This window comes from Ambystoma mexicanum, chromosome 1p (genome assembly GCF_040938575.1).
Source record: "Ambystoma mexicanum isolate Mex_15411 chromosome 1p, UKY_AmexF1_1, whole genome shotgun sequence".
Classification (NCBI taxonomy): domain Eukaryota; kingdom Metazoa; phylum Chordata; class Amphibia; order Caudata; family Ambystomatidae; genus Ambystoma; species Ambystoma mexicanum.
Window position 1 is genome coordinate 692,259,823 of NC_090921.1, and position 24,693 is coordinate 692,284,515.

At 49.4% G+C, this 24,693-nt stretch overlaps 1 protein-coding gene across 2 annotated transcripts in view; it reads right to left on the minus strand.

The window, feature by feature from the left end:
• SCNM1 (sodium channel modifier 1) overlaps positions 1–24,693 on the minus strand; it is a 395,472-nt gene that overhangs the window by 189,694 nt on the left and 181,085 nt on the right. For both annotated transcript variants that reach the window (XM_069649879.1, XM_069649878.1), the window contains exon 4: positions 20,689–20,786. In XM_069649879.1, coding sequence (XP_069505980.1) covers positions 20,689–20,786 — 98 coding nt within the window. The remainder of the gene's footprint in view (positions 1–20,688; positions 20,787–24,693) is intronic.

Genomic DNA, 24,693 nt, shown 5'->3' on the forward strand with positions numbered 1-24,693 from the left:
ATTATTCTATGGTTTTATTGAATTAACATTGAAAAGTAATTTCGCAATGTATGTTGTGAATGCTTAATCTGTTTTCTTCTATTATGTATATTTAAGGTTTTTAGAATAAAAGGTTGTTTAACCAAATGCATTTATTATAAATTTTTTAAAAGAAATAGGTTTTATCTGCCTAGAATAACTGTGTGCCATTCTTAAAAGTGTCCTTTAGGTGTAGCTGACCTTGGTCTGCATTGTGTAACCCTAAATGAGTGTAAAGAGTACTTGCTTATCTTAGTCTGTGTTCCACTGGACTGAAAAACAACTGTAGTTGAATATTACACCAAAAGGTCCTAGTATAACTGTTATAAATGTAGTTATGGGTCTATACTGTTCCTTGGCTCTGTGTTCCACTATTCAGAAAAGTATTCTGGTAACAGGGTTGGTTGATTATGTGATTTATTTGCTGAGTGTCACTGCATAACTGACAGGGTCTACTACCCTTGTATTACTGAAAGTAATCAGAAAGTAACCTATGATTTTACTCCCCATGAATTGGTATACTACAGGTTCAGTGTACTTTCCTACAGCCCTCTCTCCTAAAATAAGCCTGGCTGCTCTGTATACGCTACCTTATACTCAGGTGGTACAGCCTTATACTAAATAGTGGAGTCTTGTACTGTCTTAGTAGAATGATTTTAGTAAGCCCTTAGTTGGACTTCAGAAACAATGTCCTAACAGAAGAAGTTACTTTCATACTTGTTACTGCATTTTTCTTTAGCCTTACTGAGTTTACAGTGTTTTGGCTACTAACAGTGGCTAGTATCCCAACATGGCCATGCCACAAGGTTTATCGTTTGTTCCTCGACTTTTTGCCTTCTTCCTGCCTTGCCAGGCCAGGAAAATACTTTCATGGTCATGCATTGCCCGGGAAAAGCAGTGCTTTTCATGGGCTAGTGTCTACCTTGTGTGGTGGCTCCCAGGAAATGGACTTGGACTCTCTTGTCCCAATTCACACACTGGTGCCTGAATGTCTACTGTGCATGCAGGAGTCAGACCCACAGGGGTCCCTGAAAATCCAGAGTACTAGGGGTTGAAGGGTGAGAGAGGATAAGTTACAGTGGTACTTAGCACCTGCTTCCATATCTCTGCCCTTTTAAAAGTTTGAGAAACTTTTAAATAGTTTTACAACTGTTGGGCTTCAGGAAAACTTGTTGCAGAACGCCCTCCAAGAGTTACAGTCTTACTCGCCAGTATACATCTTCATCTGACTTTTGGACCATCGTCATGTTGTTAGGACTGTTTTTCAGTAGTCCAACTAAGGGCTTAGCCAAACCATTCACCATTCAACTGAGAAAGTACAAGACTCCACTTTTAGTATAAGGCTGTACCACCTGAGTATATGGTAGTGTAGACAGAGCAGCCAGGCTTACCTTGGGAGAGAGGGCTGTGGGAAAGTACACTGAACCTTTAGTACACCAAGAACTCAATAGAAACACTTACAACCAGAAGTATTATAAAAATTAAGGTTTAGTTTAAATACAAGTAGGCGAAGTTAAGTCTTGGGGTAAGTACTGGTCATAGAGTCAAACACAATCATAAAAACACACCCATAGGCTTGAAGGTACACAGACCAAATCATAAAGCCTTATTCAGAATACCCAACTGTAATTCTAGGGAAGTCAAACCTTAGAATAAACATTTAGTATAGGCCACACCGATTCATGGGGAGTAAAAATCATTAGTTACTTTTATATTACTTGCAGTTATGCAATGACCCTCAGCAAAGAAATCACATAGTAAACCAACTTGCAAATACACTTTTCTGAATAGTGGAACATGCATTCAAAGAACAGTAAAATCCTATAACTACTATTCAGGATAACACTCAATTATACTAGGTGAGTAAGGCCTTTTTCGTGGTAATATACAATTACAGTTGCTTTTCAGGTCAGTGGAACAAAGACTGAGTTAAGCAATAACTAACGCTCACCTGATTCCCACGGAGGCGCAGGTCTGGCTTCGAGTGCTGATGCTTCTTCAATGTTGAAGTGCAGGACTCTGTAGATGGACAGGAAGGGCCCTCTACTCTGGCTTCTCCGGCTGGCAGGAATATTCCCCTGTGCGTGAAAAGGGAGTATTAGCTACTAACTGAGTTATGCTCAAGCCTCCCACTCTCTTCCAACCCTCCACGATAACCTTCCACGATTCCCCGTGAAGTCTCACCTTAGGGTCAGGAAGGATAAGCTCTCCATCCTGCTTCTGATGCAGGGGCGCGTTGAAACCCAGTTACTTCACTGGATTGAGGAGAGTTCAGGTAAGCTTGACTATTCAGGTAAGGCTCTGTAAAAGTTCTGTTGCAAGTTCAAAAGTCCAAGCTTAATAATAATATTCATTGTCTTTTTGCAGCGAGCGCTAATGCTTATGTCTTTTTTCCCCTTAGGGGCGGGGTTCGGAATGCCGGAGATATGGCGCCGACCCAAAGTGAAACGTGCAGTTCCAGTTCCAGTAAATGGCAGGTTAGTTCTGGATGAGCGCTCGGGAACTGTCTTTGCATACGCTCATTCAATGTCTTTGTCTTTTTTCCCCATAGGGGACGGGGTCCGGAAAATGCCTGGAAGCGGCAAGACCTGAAATGAAATGGGAATGACCCAACAGGTAAGTCTTATTCCCTTCCTTTTCTCACCTCTTATTCTTGTCTTTTTCTCTAGGCTCTGGGAAGTGGCTGTGTATCCGGATGATCGCTGCTGAAGATGGAGGAACCCAGGAAAGGTGAGTGAAATGCAGCACTGCAGCGATCGTAACTAAATGCTTTTAAAAATAATGTCTTCCCTTTCAGGATCGTCGGTGATGTCTCCGTGGAGCAGATTTAGCTGCTAAGGTCTCTTGTCTCCCTTTGCAGGTGACCCAGGATGCTGACAGGCGTGGCTGAAGTCCAGATGCAGGAGCTGACACGGTGAGCGTCCAGCTGCGAGGAGCAGAACAACACGAAGCGTGAGTTGCTGATCGGGTGTGGTTTAAATAGCTTTGGAAGAAGTTCCAAGTGTGTATCCTTCCTCCGATCAGGTATGTATCCTTCCCCGACCACACCCGGGTGGAAAGTTGTCCCACAGGTAAAGTAGTTCCATTCAGGCCTCAAGAGGGCCTGGATGTGGCAGCATGGTCTGCATCAGGTAAGTGCACATAAAAACACTTGAACACATGTCTAGCTTTATGAGCCTGGCGCCTAAGGCGCCAGGACAGGGGTCCAACATGAGCCTGGCGCCTAGGGCGCCAGGACTGCGTCCAAAGGGCCCCAGCTTGGGCCCGCTGGCACTCCCCTGGGGGAAATGATGCCTGCCTCTGGGGTTGCTAGGTCGGACCTGGCTCCTTGGAGGTAGGCATCATGACAATAACTAACTTATTTTAGGAGGGCACAGAGCTAACTCAAGGTAAGTAAAATCTATATACTTTTTAAAGGAGCTATCAGCAACTTAAAGGTAAGTATAACCTTAGGCAGATTTATTCTGGACAGGCTAACAGCAAGTCAGGGGAAGCACGACCCAAAAGGGGCACTCGTACATTTATATCCTAACAGGAATAGCAAAGTGAAGGCAACAGCATTACTTTTGGGAAGAGGTACAACCAATTCACAGGTGAGTAAATAAACCTAACATTTACTTTCGGTTAGAATGGCAAAACAGTTTTTAAAGAAAGTAAGACTTTACATATACTTTTCAGAATGGCAGAACATTCAAGGTAAGTAAGAACTTTTGTACCTGTTCACTCTCAGAGTTACAGTTACCAAATAACTCTTTCACAAGTACTTTTAAACACTGTTATACTTTTCCAGACAGAATCCTTAACTTATGCAGTCTTTCCCTATTCTATTGCATGAGTTCACTCAGGGGCAGAGGTGGGTCCCTTGTGGTCTAGGAGCCAGCTGTAGGCAGGGTTAGATAGGCTTATGTTGCAGGCAAAAGTTCCTGTGGAGGACTGTTCAACAAGTAGTTCACTTTAAAGTTAGTTAGGGTCCAGGGACTTCAGAGAAGACATTTCAGGAGGATTCCAGCAGGGGCCCAGATGCACTGGATGAGAGGACTCCCAATCACAAGAACACTGCAGAGCTTTGTAGAAAATCAGAAAGGCTTAAGGTAAGTACTTTAGCACGGAATAAGAGTTCCAGCAAGAAGACTTCAGGATCTGCAGCCAAAAACCTGGATATTGAATTCCTTTATCATGAAGGCAGAAGACAGGACACTGGAAGGAATTTTGCAGCAAGGATCACGGGGAAGGCTCTGGGCAAGAGGATCTTTGCATGGTTAAGGGTCCGCAGCCAAAAACCTGGTCGCTGAATTTTGTTGTCATGTAGACAGAGGACAGGACACTGGAAGGGCTTCTGCAGCAGGGATCAACAGGGAAGGCTCCAGGCAAGAGTTTCTTCGCGGCTGGAAATGGCTCTGTGGATTTTGGTTCCCTTTTCAAGATCCAGAAGAACACTGAATATCGCTGATCACATTCTCACCGCTTCCAAGGTCTACCACTCTGGTGAGGACACATTTCAACTCGATTCACGTCTCTGGAGGTCCAGCAGGATGCCCACAAAGTTTCAGGAAGCTTCTGAATTCAGAGGACTGTGCACCACACAGTGGCTCGGGGTTTCAGGGTATTGGGGTATTGCAGCCCAGCAAGGTTGCAGAACATTTGTGGGATGTCACAAAATGCAGGTCTTCGACTCTAGTGGGTCCCACCAGACTGTCAGGGTCGGCGTTTTCGGAGTCCCCAGGTCAATTGGAAGGAAGGGTAACAGCAGGCTCTGGTTACACAGCAGGCTCTCCGGTTGATGGAAATCATCTCAGCTGCGTTTTCTTCATCTCCCTCTTTGGATTTGGTTCCAGTGGTCGACTACCTCTTCAGCATCCAGGATCAGACTTTTATGCAGGAACTCAGCCAATCAAACAGCCATGCAACATTCATACTTGGTGGGAGGAGGGCGGGTGGCAGTCCTTTTATGACAGCCAGATTCCCAGTTTAAGCTGGATTCCCGCAGTCAGGCTGGAAGACAAAGGGCTGTAGAGTTTTGAAATCCTCCCTCGCTTCCTGACTTCATAGACGAGCCTGGGCGGGCTTTCCCGCCAAAGATAAAATTACAAAGGAATTGCTCATCCTGGAGGTCAGGGGAAGGAACAAGAGAGGACTGTTAGGCAAGATTGAATGCAGTACTCTTAGGGTGCACTACAACAACACAGACCTTCTGGCAGTAGTAACCCAACCTTTGGTATAAGTCTGTACTACACAGGTTGGTAGTGGACGAGAAGCCAGGCTTATCTCAAGAGGGGTCAATGTGAGCTGTAGGGGAGTTACACAGAGGTTCACAGTGACAAGTATTCAAGCAGACACTTACACAAAGGGTTTCCTGATAAAACAATTATTAATTTATTTACCAGTCAGTTAATATGACATGCATTACTCACCGCAATAGCATTGCTGATGATTTTATCTGCTTAGATTCACATGCTGTGCACATGGTCCGACATCCAGTGGTAACCGCAGAGTATTTCATCTTGTCTTTCGGGGACCGAAAGGGGACGTCAGCATAGGAGTATCTGTAACACTATACCTATCGTGACGTGTAGTGTACCCAAAATCCCTCACGTGCCGAAGTCGCTCCGATTGTATTTTTTCTGCCATGAGGGAGTCCAAGGCTATTGTGAGTGAGTACATGAAGAGAAAGTAGAAAGACGTCCATGTTCCTTCTACCCCCAGCGGGGAGGTAGGGAGGGCGCATGTGAATCTAAGCAGATACAATCATCAGAAATGATATTACTGTGAGTAATGCATGTCTTCTGATGCTTGTTAATCTGCTTAGAATCACATGCTGTGCATAGACTAGCGAGCAGTACCCGAGTTGGAGGTGGGTTGTGAGAAGGAACAGTAGAGAAAAGATGTCTTAATACTGCTTGTCCCACCCGAGAGTCAGATCTAGAATGAGTGTCTAGGCAATACTGTTTTGTAAAGGTGTGTACAGAACTCCAGGTTCCCGCTTTGCAAATGGATGTGAGGGAAACATTTGCAATGAATGCTATGGAAGCCCCAGTGCCCGAGTCGAGTGTACTCTAGGCTTGAAGGGCAGTTCTCTCTTAGCAAGAGTGTAACACAGTGTGATGCATTTGACAATCCACCTTGAGCTAGCTGATTTAGAGACAGGATCCCCTTCTCTACCAGCTACCACTGAAATGAAAAATTGGTTCGTTTTCCTCAGTGGTTTCGTTCTTTCCAGGTAGAACATGACTGCCCTGCGCACATCTAGTGTGTGTAGGCTTCTTTCAGCCATGCTAGTGGGATTCTGGAAGAAAGTGAGTAGTTCGATCGTTTGGTTCACAAGGACTTTTGAGATGAATTTAGGGGCAAATCTGGGATGAGTGCGCAGAAGTACCTTATCCCTGTGGACTGTAACAAAGGGGTGTAGAACAGAAAGGGCCTGTAGTTCGCTAACCCTTCTAATACAAGTGATAGCCATTAAGAAGGCCGTCTTGTAAGTAAGGTCTTTTAGACTTGCTTTACGCATTGGCTAAAAGGGAGATTCCATGAGTCTGGTTAAAACCACATTTAGATCCCATCCAGGAGCTGGGTGAGATTTGGGGGGATGGATTCTCTTAACCGCTTCCATAAAGGCTTTAATCACTGGTATTTTCCACCATGACACTTTCTGTTGTGACGTGGTGTAGGCTGAGAGAGCAGCAAGATGAACCTTTAGGGAATTGAAGACCAGAAGACCAGTCCTGCGTCTAACAAATGGGTTAGGTACAGCACAATGTGTGTGGGTGAGCAATCGATGGGATTGACGCCCTTGGTATTACACCAGATGATAAAGCATTTCCATTGACTGGAATAGCAATAGCGGGTGTTAGGTTTCCTAGCTTCCCTGAGAATGTCCATGCATCTCTGAGGGAGTTGAAGGTGTCCAAATCACCTCAGGAGCCAGGCTGCTAAGTTCAGAGTTTGTGGGCATGGGTGTAGGGTCAATAACCCCCCCACCCCCGTCCTGAGACAACATGTTGTACGTGCAGGGTAGTTTTACTGGTGGGGAGATGGACATTTCCATTAGATGAGCGAACCAGAGTTGGCGGGCCCACATGGGGGCTACCAATATCATGGCGACTGGTTCCTGGTGCTTCTTGTGCACTATCTTGTTGAGTAGTGGAGTCGGGGGGTAAAAGCGTAAACAAATTTCCCTGACCATGTGATCCAGAGTCCGTTCCCCTCGGAGCGGTTCTGGGAGTACCTGGAGGCGTAGTCTTGGCATTGGGCTTTCTCCGGAGTTGCGAACAGGTCGATCTCTGGGAAGCCCCATTCGTATTCTACGGGCAGAGGGAAATCTCTGCTGAGCAAGTCTGCCAGAAGATTGAGTTCCCCTGGAACGTGTTGGGACACCAGAAACATCTTATGTTTGAGAACCCACATCCAAATGTTTTGGGACAGCTTGGATAGCCCTGGAGAGTGCGTGCCCCCTTGTTTGTTCAGGTAATACATGGCTGTGGTGCTGTCTGTCAGAACCAGAACTGTTTGCCCTTGTATTTGAGTCTGAAAGGCTTTCAGTGCCTTGAACACCGCTAATAGCTCTAGCAGATTTATATGGTTGGATGCTACTTGTGGGGACCACACTCCATGCGCTGTCTGCTGAAGCAGGTGAGCCCCCTCCCACCCTGTGAGAGATGCGTCTGTCGTGAGAGTGGCTTCCACTGCGGGGGTGGTGAAGGACTTCCCCTTCCAGATGTTTTCCCTTAACCACCACTGCAGAGAGAGAACGAGGGTTGGCGAGACAACTACCAGATCTTCCCATTGTCCGCTGGCCTGACACCACTGGCTGTTGAGCCACTCTTGCATGGGGCGCAGGCGCACGTGGGGAACCAAGTATATGCACAACGCCATCATACCTAGCAAGCAAATGGCCTTGCGTACCGTCACCTCCCGACTGGCTACATATTGAGGGATCTGAAAAAGCATGTTCTGAACCCTCTCGTTGGAGGGGAAGACAAGGCTGTCCTTCGTCCAGATTAGAGCCCCCAGAAATTGTTTTACTTGACTGGGGACTAGACTGGACTTTTTTTGTTGTCGATAGATCATCCCAGACTGAACAGAAGGTCTACGGTCTTCTGGGTGTTCAAAAACCATGTGTCGTAAGAGTCCCCTGTTATGAGCCAGTCGTCGAGGTAAGGGTAAACCGGGACGGATAGTCTGCGCAGGTGTGCTTCCACTACTGCCAGGACCGTTGTAAACACCCTTGGCGCCGAGGCAATGCCAAAGGGGAGCATCTTGAATTGGTAATGACAGTCCTCTATCATGAACCTTAGATATTTCCTGTGCGCTGGCAACATTGAAATATGAAAGTATGCATCTTTCATGTCCAATGTTGCCATGTGGTCCCCCTGTTTCAACAGTGTGATCACTTTCTGTAGCGTTACCATACGAAACATTTGAGGTTTTATAAATGTGTTCGCTGGGCTCAGGTCTAGAATAGGGCTCATGGTGAGGTCCTTTTTTGGGTACAAGAAAGTACACTGAATAGATAACCCAGTTTACCTGAAGAATAGGGACGGCTTCGAAGGCGTCCTTTCCCAGAAGCGCTTCCACCTCTTGATTCAGGATCTGCAGATGGTCCGGCGAGAGGGGTTGTGAACGTGGCGGTCTGAACTGTGGTGGTCGGGCGAATTCGACACAGTACCCGTGGGCGACCGTCTCGATAACCCACTGGTCTGAAGTTATCCCCTCCCATTTCGAGAGGAAAGATGTTTAACGCCCCCCGACCGGGGTTACATGGGAGGGGACCTGGATCCATTGGTCATTTCTGACCAGAGGCTGCAGCTCCTCTGGGGTTGGGGCCTCTGCTGCGTTGTTGACCCCCTAGGTGGGTAGTTGGCGGGGCTTCCAGATGTTTGTCCAGAGTTCCAGTTTCCTGTATTGCAGTTGTTTTGACTTGCACGGGATTGCCCTCGAAAGGACCAACGAGAACCGCCTCCCCTTTGGTGGGAAGGCTTCTGAGTTATTTGTTGTAAGGATTTAAGAGTCTCATGCTCTTTCTTTGCCGTCTCCAAAGCATCGTCGACCACTTTCCCGAACAGATTGGCATCTTCTATGGGTTTATTAATAAGAGCAGCCTGTGTTTCAGGCTTGAACCCAGAGTTGCGCAGCCAAGCGTGCTGCTTCAGTAGTGTGCCCTGGGCCAGGGACCTGCCTGCTGTCTCAGCAGTGTCCAGAGTGTTTTTGATTATATTCTGATTCACTTGCCTACCCTCAGCCACGATGGTGAGATGTCTAGACATAGCGGGGTCAGGGACCTCCTGGAGACCTTCTTGTACGAGGTTCCATTGTGTGTCTGCATAACTGGCAAGCAACGTAGTGTTAGTCGATATGCGTGTGGTGTATGCAGCTGCTGAGGTAACAGGCTTACCTAAGGCGTACAGCTTTTTAGATTCCTAATCCGGAGGTGCCTTCCCCGTAGCAAGGTGTACCCCTGCTCGTTTCTGGGTGGTAGTGACTACCAAGGAGTCGGGGGTGTCGTGGCATTTAATATATTGAGGGTCCTTAGGAGCTGGCCAAAATAGTTTCTCCACTCTTGGATACTGCCTGGGTCAGAGCTGGCGTGACCAGGGAAGGGGCCAACCTTCTCTTAACAGAGTTCAGGGGGGGAATGGCTTGGCTTGAGGGGGTCAGGGGGTTTCTTTGAGAATGTCCTCCACAAAATCTTGTTCAGGTGCCGCCTCCTGGGTGGTGACCTGAAAGTGCTCTGCTGCCTTCCTTAAGATGGCATTGATGGCCATTTGATCGTCTACAGGAGTGGTGGGAGGAGAATCCAGGCATAGGACATCAGTGTCCTTATCTTGCGTGGGGAGCGTCCATGGCTCCGTCTCCACTGGCTGGGTTTCTTCCCAGTTGTCCATGACATCCGCCTGGTCATCGGGGTAGTCCAGCAGGAAGGAAGGGTCTTCTTCCTCGTCGTAGATGTCTTGTTAAGTGTCCATCTGGACCACATCTTCATGGTGGACAGAAGCCGAAGGCTGAGAGTCAAGATTTTCCTGGAAACGTGAAGCTAATCCCAAAATTAGCCGTTGCTAACGTTCGTTTTGCCAACCGGTGACAGTGCATGACGCAGCCAGAGAGCCATCAGGAAATGGAAGCCTTCGAGAGGGCCTTCCCTTGGTTCACAGGTCCAAAGTTCACAAACAGCTGTAATGTCTTCCGAAAACTCTTTGTGCGGTCCACGTAGAACTTCAGCGCTCTAGCTACATCCAGCGAGTGCAAAGTCCTCTCGGCCGGCGACGAAGGCGACGGGAAGAAACACCAAGGGCTTGTTGAGATGGAAGTCCGACGGCACCTTGGGCATGAAAGAGGGGTGCCTCCTCAGCACTACCCTCGTCTCGTGGAAAGCCAGTTATGGAGGTTTACAGGAGAGGGCCTGGATCTCTCCCACTCGTCGTGAGGAGGTGATGGCCCCAAGAAATGCTGTTTTCCACGACAGGAACTTCAACGGTGCAGAATGCAGAGGCACGAATGGCGCCCCATGAGACTGGTCTGCACCACGTTGAGCTCCCATGCCAGGGCCGCAGCCCTGACCAGCGGGAACGATCGGAACAGTCCCTTCATGAACTCCTTCACCAGGCGATGGGACCACAGGGATGAGCGCCCCGCAGTTCTGGTGTAGCGGGAGATAGCCGCCAGATGGATTTTGATGGAGGCATGGGCCAGCCCCGCCTTAGCCAACGACAATAAGTACGGCAGCACTTGAGGGACACTAATTCGCAGAGGGTTAATCTTCTGTGCGCCGTAACAGACAGAGAACCTCTTCCATTTATGTCCGTAGCACTTGAGAGTTGAGGACGCCCTGGCCTTTGCAAGCACCTCATTGCAGTCCGCCGGGATATCGTACCCTCCAAACTCTAGTGCTGCAGGAGCCAGGCCTGCAAGTTCAGCGGCCCCGGGTCGTGATGGAGGATGGCGCCTCCTTCTCTGGCAAGGAGATCCGCGTCCGTCAACAGCTTCACTGAGGGGGGGAGTGGGGGGCCAGTCCAGAATGTCCGGGAACCAAATCTGTCTCGGCCACGCCGGTGCGACGAGGATCATCCTGCACCGAGACCTCTTGAGTTGGTTGAGTTGTAGCAGCAACAGCGGGAACGCGTACTGGAACAGGCCGTCCCAGGGGAATGAGAAGGCATTGCCCATGCTCCCCGGCTGGGGAAACCTGCTGGCGAACCTCCGGCACTTGGTGTTCGACGCCATCGCGAACAGGTCGATCTGGGGATTACCCCATCATTGGAAGAGTAGATCCACTTGATCCTGGCGCAGTTCCCACTCATGGCACAAGCGCAGCTCCCTGCTGAGTGAATTGGCGATGGTGTTCTTTATTCCTGCCAGGTGGAAGGGCACCAGAAACATCCCCTGGGCGACGGCCCAGTGCCACAGTTCCTGGGCCTTCTTGGATAGGGCTGGGGATCTGGTGCCTCCCTGCTTCCGGATGTAGAACATCGTGGTGGTGTTGTCGGTGAAGATCCTCACCATCTTGCCCTTGAGGGACGGGAGGAACGATCTGAGGGCCCAGAACACGGCTCGGAGCTCCAGGATGTTGATATGTAGTGACCTCTCCCCCGGGAGCCAAAGCCCTCTTGCGTGGTCTGTCCGGTGTGCGCTCCCCACCCCTCCAGGGAGGCATCCATCGTCACCGTCTCCTGATGCGCTGGGGTCTGGAAGTCTGCACCCGCCGCCAGATGCGCGTGGGCGCCCCACCACTGGATCGCTTGGCAGAAGGCATGGTTGAGCAGAATCCTGTCTTCGAAACTGCCTGCCGCTTGCATCCAGCGGGCGTGGAGGAACTCTTGAAGTGGCCGCATCCGCAGGCTGCACAGGCGCACTAGGTATATGCACAAGGACATCATGCCGAGAAGGGACTTGATGGCCCTCACCCTGTCCACATCCATGGCCAACAGCCGCTGCACCTTGCCCATGATGGCCTTCGTGCTTCCCTCCGATGGGGAGGCCAGCCGCGCCACTGTGTCGAGCTTGGCTCCCAGAAACAGTGCGACCTGTGACGGAACCAGGTGGGATTTGGTGAAGTTGATGGAGAAACCCAGGTCTGTGAGCAGTTGGACGGTCTTCGCTGTGTGCCCGACGGCGAGTTCTCTTGTCTTTGCTCGGATGAGCCAAACGTCCAGGTAGGGGTAGACGTGGATCCCCTGCAGGCGCAGCCGCACCCTCAGCGGTGCTAGGCACTTGGTGAATACCCTGGGCGCCGACTTCAATCCGAAGGGAAGGGCCTTGAATTGGTAGTGCCGTCCTTGGACTACGAATCTGAGAAACTGAAAGTGGGAATCCTCCAAGTCCAGTGACGATAGAAGTCACCCTCCTCCAGCTGCCCCAGCACGTGCTGGAGGGTAACTATCCGGAACCTCTGGGCCTTGATGTACTTGTTTAAACGACGAAGGTCCAGGATGGGTTGCCAACCGCTGGTCTTCTTTCTTAAGAGGAAGTACCGTGAGTACACTCCGGAGCTTCTTTGGGACAAGCTCAATGGCTCCTTTCTTCAGCATCACCCTTACTTCCAGCAGCAGATGGGGGACGTGGTTTTCCTTCCTGGCCACGGGTGGAATGCAGGGGCACTTCTTTAGAAACTCGAGAGTGTGCCCACGGGCCAGGGCATCCAGCACCCATCGGTCGGTGGAGATGGACTCCCACACGCTGATGAACTTCGCCAGCCGGCCTCCCACTGGGGTGCTCAGGTAGGGGCCCGACGCTACGGCCGGTTCAGTCCTGCTTGGCAACGGCCTTGCCACCTTGCCCTCCTTGGCTACGACGAGATCCTCCCGACTTGCCGCGTCCTCTGTAGGCCTCCTGCGAACAAGGAGCAGGCCGCCTGGTGGAACGTCAAGGAGCCGCCGCCGCATCCTTTGGAGGCAACTTGCTTGCCTTCGGAGTTCTGAAAGGGCGGCCGTCGTTGCTGCAAAACCCACAAGGCCGGGCCATCCCGGTGTCAGTCTTGATGGCCTGCAGCGACTCGTCCACTGTCTTGCCAAATAGGTTCTTCCCATCGAAGGGCATGTCCAAAACTCTGGTTTGCACATCCTGGCGGAAATCGGTTGCCTTGAGCCAACCACGCCAAAGACGAACACTGTTGCCCAATTGGTGGAAGCCAGTGTCTGCAATGTCCGTGGCCACAGTTACGGCGTGGTCTGACGCCACCTCGCCCTCCTGCAGGATCTCTAGGGCCTTTGCCCTCTTGCCGTCCGGGAATAAGTCCAGCAGAGGAGCCATCTTAAACCAAAGCTCCCTGTCGTAACGGGCCACAATCGCTAAGCCGTTAGCCGCTTTAATCGTCGCCGCCGACGAGATGACCAGTCACCCCATGGCGTCCAGTATCTTCCCCTTGCCGTCCGGGGGGGAGGTGGAAGACGAAGCCGTAGCCCCCGCCGCCTTCTCCTTGGCCGCCACCGAGACGACCGAATCCGGGGTCGGCTGAGCCCTAAGGCACAGAAGGAATCGGGGACACGGTACTTCTTCTCGTACCGGTCTATCTTGGCAGGAGTCGTGGACGGGTTCTTCAGGAGCAACAGCCCCTCGTCCTAGATGTCATCAAGTAACGGGACCGAGAGGACCGTCTTCCTTTTGGTCTCACGCCATTGATAGAGGAAACCTTCCTTCTTCGCAGAGCGCAAAGAGCTCGGATGCCCTGGCAATCATGGCATGGAGGGAGCAAATTTAGTCGGGGAGGGAGGCCCGAAGAGGTGGTGGCGATGGAAGGTCCATCCCGTCGTCACCACCGTCGTCATCCCATCCCTGCCGTGGCCGTCTCCATTCCCGTGTCCTCCCTACGATCAGGGGAAGGGCATGAAGGCTGTGAGGGCCGCGAAGGCTGGAAGGGCGGGGGGGCGTGAACTCTTCTCCGCTTGTTTGGAAGGCTCGTCGACGGGCCAGGTTCCGCTGGATCATCCGTTGGGGTTAAGGGCAACCTGGTCCTCATCTCTGTACGTAAGGCCTGGATCGCCATCAAGATGGCTCCCGAGTTGTCCTGAGGCTTGGGTACCGGCTGCGACGGGCGTGACGGTTGGGTAGTGGAATCCTCCGCCCCCACAGGAATCTCGTCGGCACCCCCGTCGCTCTCTTCGTCCGCCTCGTTGGGATCCCGCCCGTGGCACCGGACCGCCTCGAACTTCTTGTTGAGGATCTTCACGACCCCAGCCAGCTCCTCCTCAGAGGCTGAATCCGTGTCTGCGATGGCCACTGCCCCCCGCCACCCTTTTTCCACTGGGGTTCTCACGGGGGTCTTATCGATGGGCTGAAAAGAGGATTCCCTCCACGGTGGCAGGGAAACTCTGGGCCCCGAGGTCGCCTCCACTGGGGTAGCCTCCAGAGGCTTCGCCAGGGCCGCCACACTCCTTTGATAGGGGCCTTAGCTGGGTGAATCAAGGCCTTCACAACTTTGGGCGTGCTTGAAGCCTTCACCTTGGGGGGTGGGTCACCGCCTCGCTCACCGTCGGCTGTTTCTGTTGGGATCGACCGGGCCTTCTCCAGAAGCTTACCCGGGTTCTCCGATTTCCTCTTCCCCGAGCCAGAGCTTTGGCTCATGGTTGATGGCGTCGGTGAAAGCATGCCCTGTCTGGCAGCCAAGGAGCCTGACCGTTCGGCGCTCCCGGTGCCCGCGAAACTCACGGTCCTTAGCCTTTTGTTGGGCCCCCGTCGCCGGAGCGCCCTCAAAGGACATAGAAGACCGCTCAGACCTCTTCTTCCTCTCATCTGCTGGGCTCTTTCCTTCCAGCCAGTTGGTGAGGCGGATACGGTGATCCTTCATGGTCCATTCCGATATGTTCTTGCAAATCGCACAGTCCTTCTCCACGTGCGTTTTGTCTTCGTGCAGGCAGTGGAGGCATCTAGAATGCTCGTCCTCCTTGAAGACATTCTGCAATCCGCATCCAGGGCAGTTCCTGAACAGGTTGGATCCAGGCATCGAGTTTCCTTTGTCCTAGGCCCATGTCCAGGGGGTAGGCCTCAAGGTCTTCTGGAATCCTCCAAGAAGCATAACTCGACGAGAACTTTGCCCTTGAGGGGGTAGAACATTCCGAAACGGGTCCTTGTTGATCGGAAGTAGAAACGAGCTTGAGGCTCGATTGACCGAAAAAATTAGATAAAACTCTATGAAAAATCGCAAAACGCAATAAAAGCTCGAGAGCTATAGCACGAGGACTCCCAACACTTGAACGTGCAGTAAAAATCTGAGGATGGCTGCCAGGGGAGGGGCATAGGGAAAGGGCAGTCATTGGCTGGGGGCAGTATGACCCAGAGACCAGTGATTGGTTACTACTAAGAAAGACAGTTCAGAAACTGATTTTTTCTTTACCAAGGATTCCCTAGACGGGGAATATTCATGAGCATGTGAATCCATGGCAGACCCCATGCTGGAGAACTTCGTTTTCCTCCATTTGGTGTTGAAATTTGTCCCCAAGGGTATTGGACAGAGGCTCCTGACTGTCCTCGTAGGGTTTCAGAGTACTGGGGCACCATGGTGTGCCTTTAGACCTGTCTGCGGCACGCTCCATGCGTTTCGACGGTATCTTAGGCGTCAGCCCAACCGCCAAAGTAATCCTCGAGATACTATCCTCAATCTCCTCCAAATCGGCGTGAGTCAATGGGTCAGCGGTAGATCTACCGCCAACTGCGGCATCAGAGGGCCTAGCAGTAGCCTGTGGACAGGATAGGAGGCCTAGGAGTAGGTTTTGGGCCTACCGGGGCCTTAGGGTGCGCTGGAGAGTCAAATGATTGCGCCTCGGTGTGTAAACCCGATTTAGGGGTAGCGCCCTTATTTTTGGAGTGCCCAGTCGCAAGACACTGCTGCGGATGCGGTGAAGGCTGCTGATCTACCAGATCAGAGGATTCTGTTGACATTTTTGGCAATCCTATTGGCGCTTTCACCTTTTTCGTCGGAACCGTCGAAATCGGTGGTGGGTTGTGTGCTTAATGTTTCGTGATTTCTGTACGCCACTGTCACCGGGTGTTGTTCCTGAAGCGAGACTTACATCAGGCCTAGAGGGGTCGGGGATGGGTGTGGCGGACCTAGAACTATCCGCCTCAAGGTCGATGACATCTGATACGGATATCTGGTCATCATCAGTGCCCCAGTCACTTTCGGCAGGTGTGGCGGTGGTGGAAGATGGTTCAGCCTGCAACATACTGTACGCGGCCCACCGCTTTACACAGCGCTCCTTAAGGGTCTTGGGCCAAAAGAGCTTGCACGCCGCACACCGCTTCTCATCATGATCTAGGGGTAGACAAGAATTACAAGTTCTGTGCTTGTCTTTCCACGGGTACCTGACCCTACACTTAGGGCAGAACCTAAATGGAGTCCCTTCCATAGCGAAAGGTATAAACAAAGATGACCAGACGTAGAGTGCAAAGAGGGGGAGAGATATAACGAAAGATATGGCCAGCCCGACCCCACTCTCCCTACTGTGTAGGCCGATATGAGGGCCCGGCCACGTGGATGGCTCAGCTGCCAGATCTTAGGCACTGAAATCCACCGCCGTCAAAACTTCGTTGAGGTTACTTGAATCGTTGTTGAAGTGACATAAGGGGAAATAACCAACAAAGTCGGAATAAAGATAAAAAATGGACCTCATTACGAGTCCGGCAGTAGCCGGGCTGGAAAAAACGGCAGGCTGCCGCCGGACCCGTAATACCATTCCGCCTTCGTAATTGGTGGAATCACCGGGGCATTACAACCCCAGTGACCCGGTAATTCTGGAGGCAGAATTCTGTAAATCCCCCATAGGACTCCATGGGGATGGGGACCATGGAAACACCCAGTTCTGTCTATGACAGAGCCGGTGTTTCCATGTCCGCCTGCAGGCGGGTGGTGTGACTCCCGCCAGGTCGGACCTGGCGGGAGTCACACCTCCCGCCTGCAGGACTCGGAATCAGCCGGTCCAGAAACAACGGTGGAGGTAAATCCGTTGTTTCCAGACCGGCTGACTTGAAATGAGGCCCAATGTCTATTATGAAGAACTCTGCTAAAGGGCGACCAGTTATCTGGGCGGAAAAAAACAATCTGAGGGACCTCTGCGCGTGAGGGATTTTGGGTACACTAAATGTCACGATAGGGATAGTGTTACAGACATGCCTATGCCGACGTTCCCTTTCGGTCCCCGAAAGACAAGATGCAATACTCTGCGGTTACCACTGGATGTCAGACCACGTACACAGCATGTGATTCTAAGCAGATTAACAAGCATCAGAAAAGCCTTCTCCAGAAAGGAGCACTGTAAAACACTACATAAATATACTTCAAAATTACACAATCTCTTAAATTCAAAATCAGTAAATACCCATTTGGGATGGCATACAGCAGGGACCTACACCCACAGGTGACTTCAATTGCTAGGGTGCTGTTGACATTAATCTATTACTGTTGGCATTCAGATTTAGTTAAGAGCAAGCAAAAAAAAGGGAAAGGTAATTAGAGCAAACAAGATACCACAAATATTTCTTAAGCAGGCAAATACTTTCAGATCCCCCAATAAGAGTGATTCAGTTAAAACAGGCTAACCCAAAGTCAATAGGCAAGAGTCTATATGGGCTGAAACACTTCCTTGAAGGTAAGTAGAAAAGTCTTTGCGCAATGTTTCAGAAGTCTTTGAAGAAAAAGATGAATCAATGTAGGGCCACAAGCTGTTAGACTTGTGAGTAGTAGAAGATGCAAGCAACTCTACAGCAAGGGGTAAGTTCTCTTAGACGTTGTACAGTACCTTTAAAAAGATGCAGCAGATGACTCCTGTTCCTGTGCAGCTGTGCAGATTTCACTGTTGATGGGCCTCATTTGTGGGGACAAGAGGGAGGACGTTGGGGGACGCCTGCACTGCACTGGGACGGTCAAAACTTGCAACCGGCAAACTTCACTTTCAGTGGCTGTTCAGTGTTTCAGCTCCTCGCGTCTACCGCGAATAGCAACACTGCGGTTCCTGGCTGTCGAGATGGACTTTCCTTGCTTCTGGGGTCCCGCACTCTGTTGAGGGGGCTCAGGCTCGGTCAGTCCTGCTTTCTGGGAGTCCAGAGGATCTTCCTAGAGCTCTTGTCCAACTTAAAAGCAATGCACACAAACTGGTGTTCCTCTCCCTGGCTCTACGGTTTCCAGCAGCAACTCTGTGGAAATTTAACCAGCTCCAAGATGGATGTCCAGGTAGTTTACCTTGGAGTTGATTGGTCCCACCAACTCAAGGGGAGAAGTCGTCCTTGCAGGGGCTTCTCTGTCGATGCAAACTTTGCGTTTCGGCACTGCAGCATGACTTCACCGGGCAAACCAAAAGTCCAGGAGTTGCAGCAGGCGTCCTCTACAAGTACTTCTTCGGTTCTTTCGTCCAGTGGTCGACTCTGCCTTCGAAGCCAAAAGACTCACCTTTTATACAGTTCTCTCCCTTTCATTCCAGCCTAGCTGTCAATCACCCAGCAGGGTGGCTGTCCTTGCCGGACAGTCAGCCAGCCAATCATCACAGAGTGCATTTGGGTCTACTAGGAGACTAAGCACCGGGAGTTTTGGGCACCTACCTCACTTCCTGCCTACCCCAGACACCCTGGAGCCAGAGGCAGGCTTCACTCGTGAATCCTGCCAAAGGCAAAACGAACGAAGGGACCAAACCTGGTTTGGCGCGCAGAGTAAATCTCAAGAAGGACCTTTCAACAAAGAAATGGCAAAAAAAGGAAACACGGGCCATTTCGACAAAAATGGCACCCTTGGGTGCTTTACTGCAGCTACGAACGCAGCCTGCGGTAAATTCACACCACGGTATAAAAAAACCAAACCACAGCCACCAGCCATTCAGTGAGGAAAGGGTAACATAAAAATGTTACAAGAGAAGTTAGACAAAAGGGGATACTAGGTAACTCCTCCCGCACCCTATTGTAAGATAGTATGTGCTGGGTCTAGAAAGTTACAAAAGTAAGTAAAGTTAATTTCACTTTACTGCACTGGGAAACAGTAGTTTATCCCAGAGAAGGTATTTAAACCTTGGGGAAATCTAAGAGACTTCCCTGTGTCACTGCACTAAAGGTGCTGTGTTCCACAAAGTAAAAGTTGATGCCTATGGAGTTTGTCAGACTCCTCAACCAAAAGAAACAGAGTACAAAACTCACATTAAAATACATGAGAGAGTTGGTAAAAGGGCCTCACTCTCTCCAGGTTAAAAAAATCAAGTCCTCAAAATCCAGCAAAGTTGCTGGGGGTCTCTAAGGTAGAGGGAATTGGCACATTTCTGAGAATTCTTCCTAAAAAGGACAAGGAACACAAAAGGAGAAAAAAGAAGACGGGGGCAATTTTGGTAAAAATGAGCACACATGGGTGCCTTTACCAGGGCTGTGGAAACAGCCGGCGGTAAAGGAGCACTGAATTAGTCAAAAGGTTCAGTGCCACCAGCCATTAAAGGTAAGCTTGTCACTGTAAAATAAGTGTTACGGTTAAAAGGAGAAAGGGGAGAAAGGGGATACACATTGCATCTCCCCTGCACTCCACATAAGGTGAGGTGTGCTGGTTCCACCTAACACAAATGTAAAAGGGATCCAAAGATCTATTCTACCCAGGAACTGTAGTTCTCACAAGGTTAGCCAGAGCAAGTTAAAAGGGGAGCCCCAAGGGCAACCCTGCAACAAAATAAAGTATACAAGAAAAGTTGTCAAAGAGGATACAATTAAAACGACACTATGGAGAGTCTTAAAAATGACACCCATAAAAAGAGTAAACGATTCTGTGAGTATGGAAAAAGGTTGCCACTCACTGAGGTATAGGGAAAAATAATCCACCAGTAAAGCAAAAGGATCTGGGGTTGACACAGGTCAGAAAGATGTATCATTGCTATGAAAATCTTATCTAACACACATCCCCAGGGTACATGCGCTAACTTTTCCCCAGCTCTACAAACTCTTGGAAACGTGAAACCTTTGGGCACAAGGCCCCATTCAAATTAGGGCTGGACTTGATAAGTTAAGGTTGCAATTCCTGTGGATAGATGGTGCCATCACTAATTATTTGCCTCTTCCATTCAGGTATTGGGGTAAGAGGGTTATTTGATTGTTCTGCACAAACTACAGTTACTGTATATATATTTTATAGTCTTCAGTATTGTGTGATCATTTTACACATTAGTAGTTATTTTTCAGTGCATTTTCTGAGCCTAAAATACTACGTGTAATCCTTGGTGTTTCACTGTATGGACTCATTGTGGACCCTGACCACTCTCACATTTCCTGAGACTTAGCCTTGTCCATTCTCTATGCTACCTTGATTGGTTTGGCAAAAATCCCAGAGGTTTTCCCTATTCAGTAGAACATGGGTGGGCTCCTAAGCATCTGTCCACCAGGCCAGAGTTCAGAAATCAATTCCAGAAACCTATGACCTGGCGGGACGTCACACCAACCGCCTGCAGGCAGACCTGGAAACACCGGCTCTGTCATAGATGGAACCGATGTTTCCATGGTCCCCATCCCCATTCCCATGGAGTCCTACAGGACTCCATGGGAATGGGGATTTACAGAATTCCGCCTCCAGAATTACCGGGTACCCGGGTTTGTAATGCCCCGGTGATTCCGCCAATCACGGAGGCGGAATGGTATTACGGGTCCGGCGGCAGCCTGCTGGTTTTTCCGGCACGGCTACCACCGGACTCGTAATGAGGCCCCATATCTTTAGTTAAAGACACCATAACCTACCTGCTGGCCTACTTCCTCTGCTCGCACTAAGTCCTGGTGCTGCCGTTTTTGCAGATGATTTTCAAACTCCTTCTTCTTCCCGTAGTGTTTCTGCAAACCTACCAGGAAAAGAACAACAGATGAGAGATCATGTTATTGACCGTTTTAGTGGAGCAAAGGGTCATCACCTTGCAGAGCAGATGAACGAGGATTCTGTGGTATAGTTGAAAGGGGAAATGTATCATTATGTCCCTTTACTGGGAAGTAAAGCGCATGGTGTCATGAGCGGTCGCTGGGCATCACAGCCCCCCCCCACTCAAAGGGAAAGCTGGATGCCATAATTTGCCATTGTTTGGGGGAGGCACCAAGTGACAAGACAGGATAGACAATTTATGGGTCATGTGTAGCCTGGAAGGGAAGGATCGCATAATGAGCCACAAAAATCACAAAAGACTAAAGCGGAGTATCATTTACCATCATCCCAACAGAGAGCCATGGAGCATCATGGGGAAACCAATGGGAACATAAGCAAAGACGTAGGCATCATCAGTAGAGAGATATATACCCTCAATGGGAAGAGGAGGAGAAGCAGAATGCATGGCTTCCCAATGATGGCACATGACAGAGTGACGTGCCCCAGAATGGAAGAACAGCATTGTGTTGATACTTGTTTTTATTTTCCTTCCCCCTCCCTCGCCCTCCCTTCCTTCCTTCCTCTCATCATTTTGAGGGAGGAGAACATAAAGTGTGAAGTGAGCCACAGGCCCTATTCCTCCAACAAGCTGGTGGCAGTGGTTTACATGTTCCTACCATTCTGCTTTTCTACCGCAGGCTGAATCCTCAGCTGCACTATAGCACCCATGGGTGACCGTTTTGTCAAAATGGCCCTAGTATTCTTTATTCGCCTTTTTTTGTTTTCAAGGTCTTTCTTGGGTTCTATTCTGCGTGCCAAGCCAGGTTTGAGCCCTTTGTTCGTTTTGCCTTTAGCAGGCTTCAGTACTTAAACCCATCTCTGGCTCCAGTGTGTCTGGAAGGGAAGGAAGTGAGGGAGGTGCCCGAAACTCCCCTGTCCTTTGTCTCTATGGAAACCTGAATGCAGCCAGTCCTGTTTGAGGGACAGTTAGCCTGTGCATGAATGGGAGAAACCTGCTTAAAAGGCAAGGGTTTTGGGACTAGAGGCAGAATCGACCACTGGGAAGAACAACCCGACAAAGAAACCGTGAACAAAGCTTGCTGCATCCTCCTGGACCTTTGAATTTCCCGGTTGAAGCACTGCTTCTGTGCTGAAACTCCTTTTTCTAATTAACAAGATAAACTCCGGAAGGGACAACTTCTTCCCTTGGGTTAGTGGGATCAACTAATCCTGAGACAAACTCCACTGGACGACCTTCCGCGATTGGCTGTACTTCTTTGCTGCTGCAGGAACCCGAGGGCCAGGGGTCAAGAAATCTGTGGTCGAGTGCAACGTCTGAACTGGCCAGAAGCTCCAGGAGACTTCTAAGGACCTTCCAGAAGCAGGACGACCAGAGCTGTAGTCCCCTCATCAGAGTACAGGACTCAAGGAGCGAAGGAAGCTCAACCGATGACCAAGATTTGCAGTGGTGCTGTTTACTGAGCGCTGAAACTGCGAAGTGCTGCTGACCTGAAAAGAGCCTAAGAGCTGCCGCCGACCTCAAAATTGCTACCTCAAGGGTCCTCCAGACGTCCTCGCTTTTGTCCCCATGACTGAGGCCCAGCAACCAAGGATCTGAATCACTGCAAGCAGACAGAAGCCAGCTGGACCACTCTTCTTCTAACCAATACTGTTCTGACTTGGGGTACTTACCTCAGTGTCTGTAGCTTGCTCTTCCCAGTTAAAACTTGCAGTAGCTGCTTTGCTAGAGTTGATTTCAGCTCTACCCTTCACAAGTGTAACAGCTACAGTGATTTTTCTTCAACAAAACTCTTTAACTTTGTGCAAGACTTTGTTATCTAAGAAGTGTCTCAGCTCCATAGACTGTGCTCCAATTGACTTTGGCTATCCTGGCTCCCTGCAGACTCTTCAAGTACATTTGACTTTAATACTTATTGTCCCTTAAAGGTGTTAACTTGTTTTTTAACTATTATTGCTGGGAAAGGTTTTTATCTAGACTTCATTGGAGGATTGAAGTGCTCACATGCTCTGAACCAACCCTTGACCTTTCCTTTCTACTAACCTCAGAATTTACTAAGTGTACTAGTGATATACTAGTGATCTACAAATGCCATTACTGTCCTAGTTAGTACAGTCACCTCAGGGTGTAGGAAGTGTGTAAGAAGCATCTCTAAATAGTATCTACTAGCTTTGTGTTTATTCTGAAAAAATATTTTAAAGTATATTCGATCGTTACATATATTGCCCTTTTTAAAGGATGCTTATTTAAAACGGATGTTAAATAAATATTTTAACTAAAACCTTGAGTTTAAGTGTCACTTGACTACTTGTATTTGTGGATTCCATTGCTACAGCTCTACAGGTCACATTTACCCTCTTGAGATAAGCCTGGCTGCTCAGTAACACTACCAACATGTGTAGTACAGGTCTATACCAAAAGGTGGGTTACCAAAAGGTGGGTTACCTTTTACCTTTGTCCTCCAAGAGGACATGGGTTGTGTAGTCTCCCACAGGGTTACTACATCAATTCTTGCCTAACAAGGCTTTCATGATCAGCAGGAGAACGAAGGCTTCTTTAATGCTGGAGGGTACTAGGGAGATGGCAAAGGAGCTGTTAATGAATTTGGTGATGAATGGTACCAGGGATTCTGCACATTCCTTGACGATGGAGTCTGGGCAGATGTCTCCTTTTGTATCTGGTGGGTTTTAGACTATTTAGGATGGTGGCAGCCTCAACTTCAGAGAGAGGTTTGAAGTTGAACAGTGGGGTCTGTTTGATGGTTTCAGTGGCAATGGCAGGCAAGCGTCATGTGGTGGGCAAGAAGGTGCAATTAAGTAGGGAGTGTTTATGGTGAATATTTTTAAGTAGCAGGGCTAATTTCTTCAGCATTGCATTTTGTATCTCTGTGCACCAGGCTGCGTCTTTGATGATGACAGGTGGAGGGGCTGCTGGTGTTTCGAGAGTTCGCATTAGGGATTCTCACGTTAAATGAGGTTGCTTTTGATGTGGTTGTAGCTTGTTTGTATGTTTTGGCGACACAGGCAAAAAGATTTTTTGTGTGTCTATGTGGCTACTCCTCCAGTTGGCTTCAGCTGTGCATTTTTTGGCACTGAGCACTAGGAGCTCAGGAGAGAACCACGCGTTGCCATGTCTTGTTTGTTTGGGTTTGTGGGGTCTACGGTGCAACAGTGTTTGCTGCAGAGGAGAGTGTTTTAGAGTATAGGTCTGCTAGTGTACCAGGGTCGTTGGTGTGGAGGTGCAGGGGATTCAGATCCTGTAGCAGTGGTGCAATATCATTTCTTGGGAGTTTTCAGGTGCTGCGGGCGAGAGTGGGAGGCATGGCAACGGTGGGTGGGGTTGTTAGGTAAGAATTTTTGCAGTCACACTGTGTGGGACTACACAACACTTCTCCGCTTCGTATTAGGTAACCCACCTATTGGTATAGGTCTGTTCTACACAATTTGGTAGAGTGACTGAGCAGCCAGGCCCATCTTAAGAGGGGTAAATGCGAGCTGTAGACCAGTAGCAATGAAATTCGTCAATGCAAGTAACCAAGTAACACTTACACTCGAGGTTTCAGTTATAAATAGTTAACATGAAGTTTTAAATAAGAATTCTTTAAAAGGGCAATTTCTGCAACAATAAAAATATACTTTAAAAATACGTTTCAGAATCAAGACAAGTTAGTGGATAATCTTTGGATAGGATTCTTACACAATTCCTACACCATGAGGGGACTAAGGACAGTAATGGCATTTACATATCACACTAGTAAACTTTGCAGATTCTGAGGTTGCAGAAAGGAAAGGTTTAAGGAAGGGAAAGGATTAAACAGGTTCTCAGTATGTGAGGACACTTAAATCTTCCAATAAAATCTAGACAAGCCTTTCCC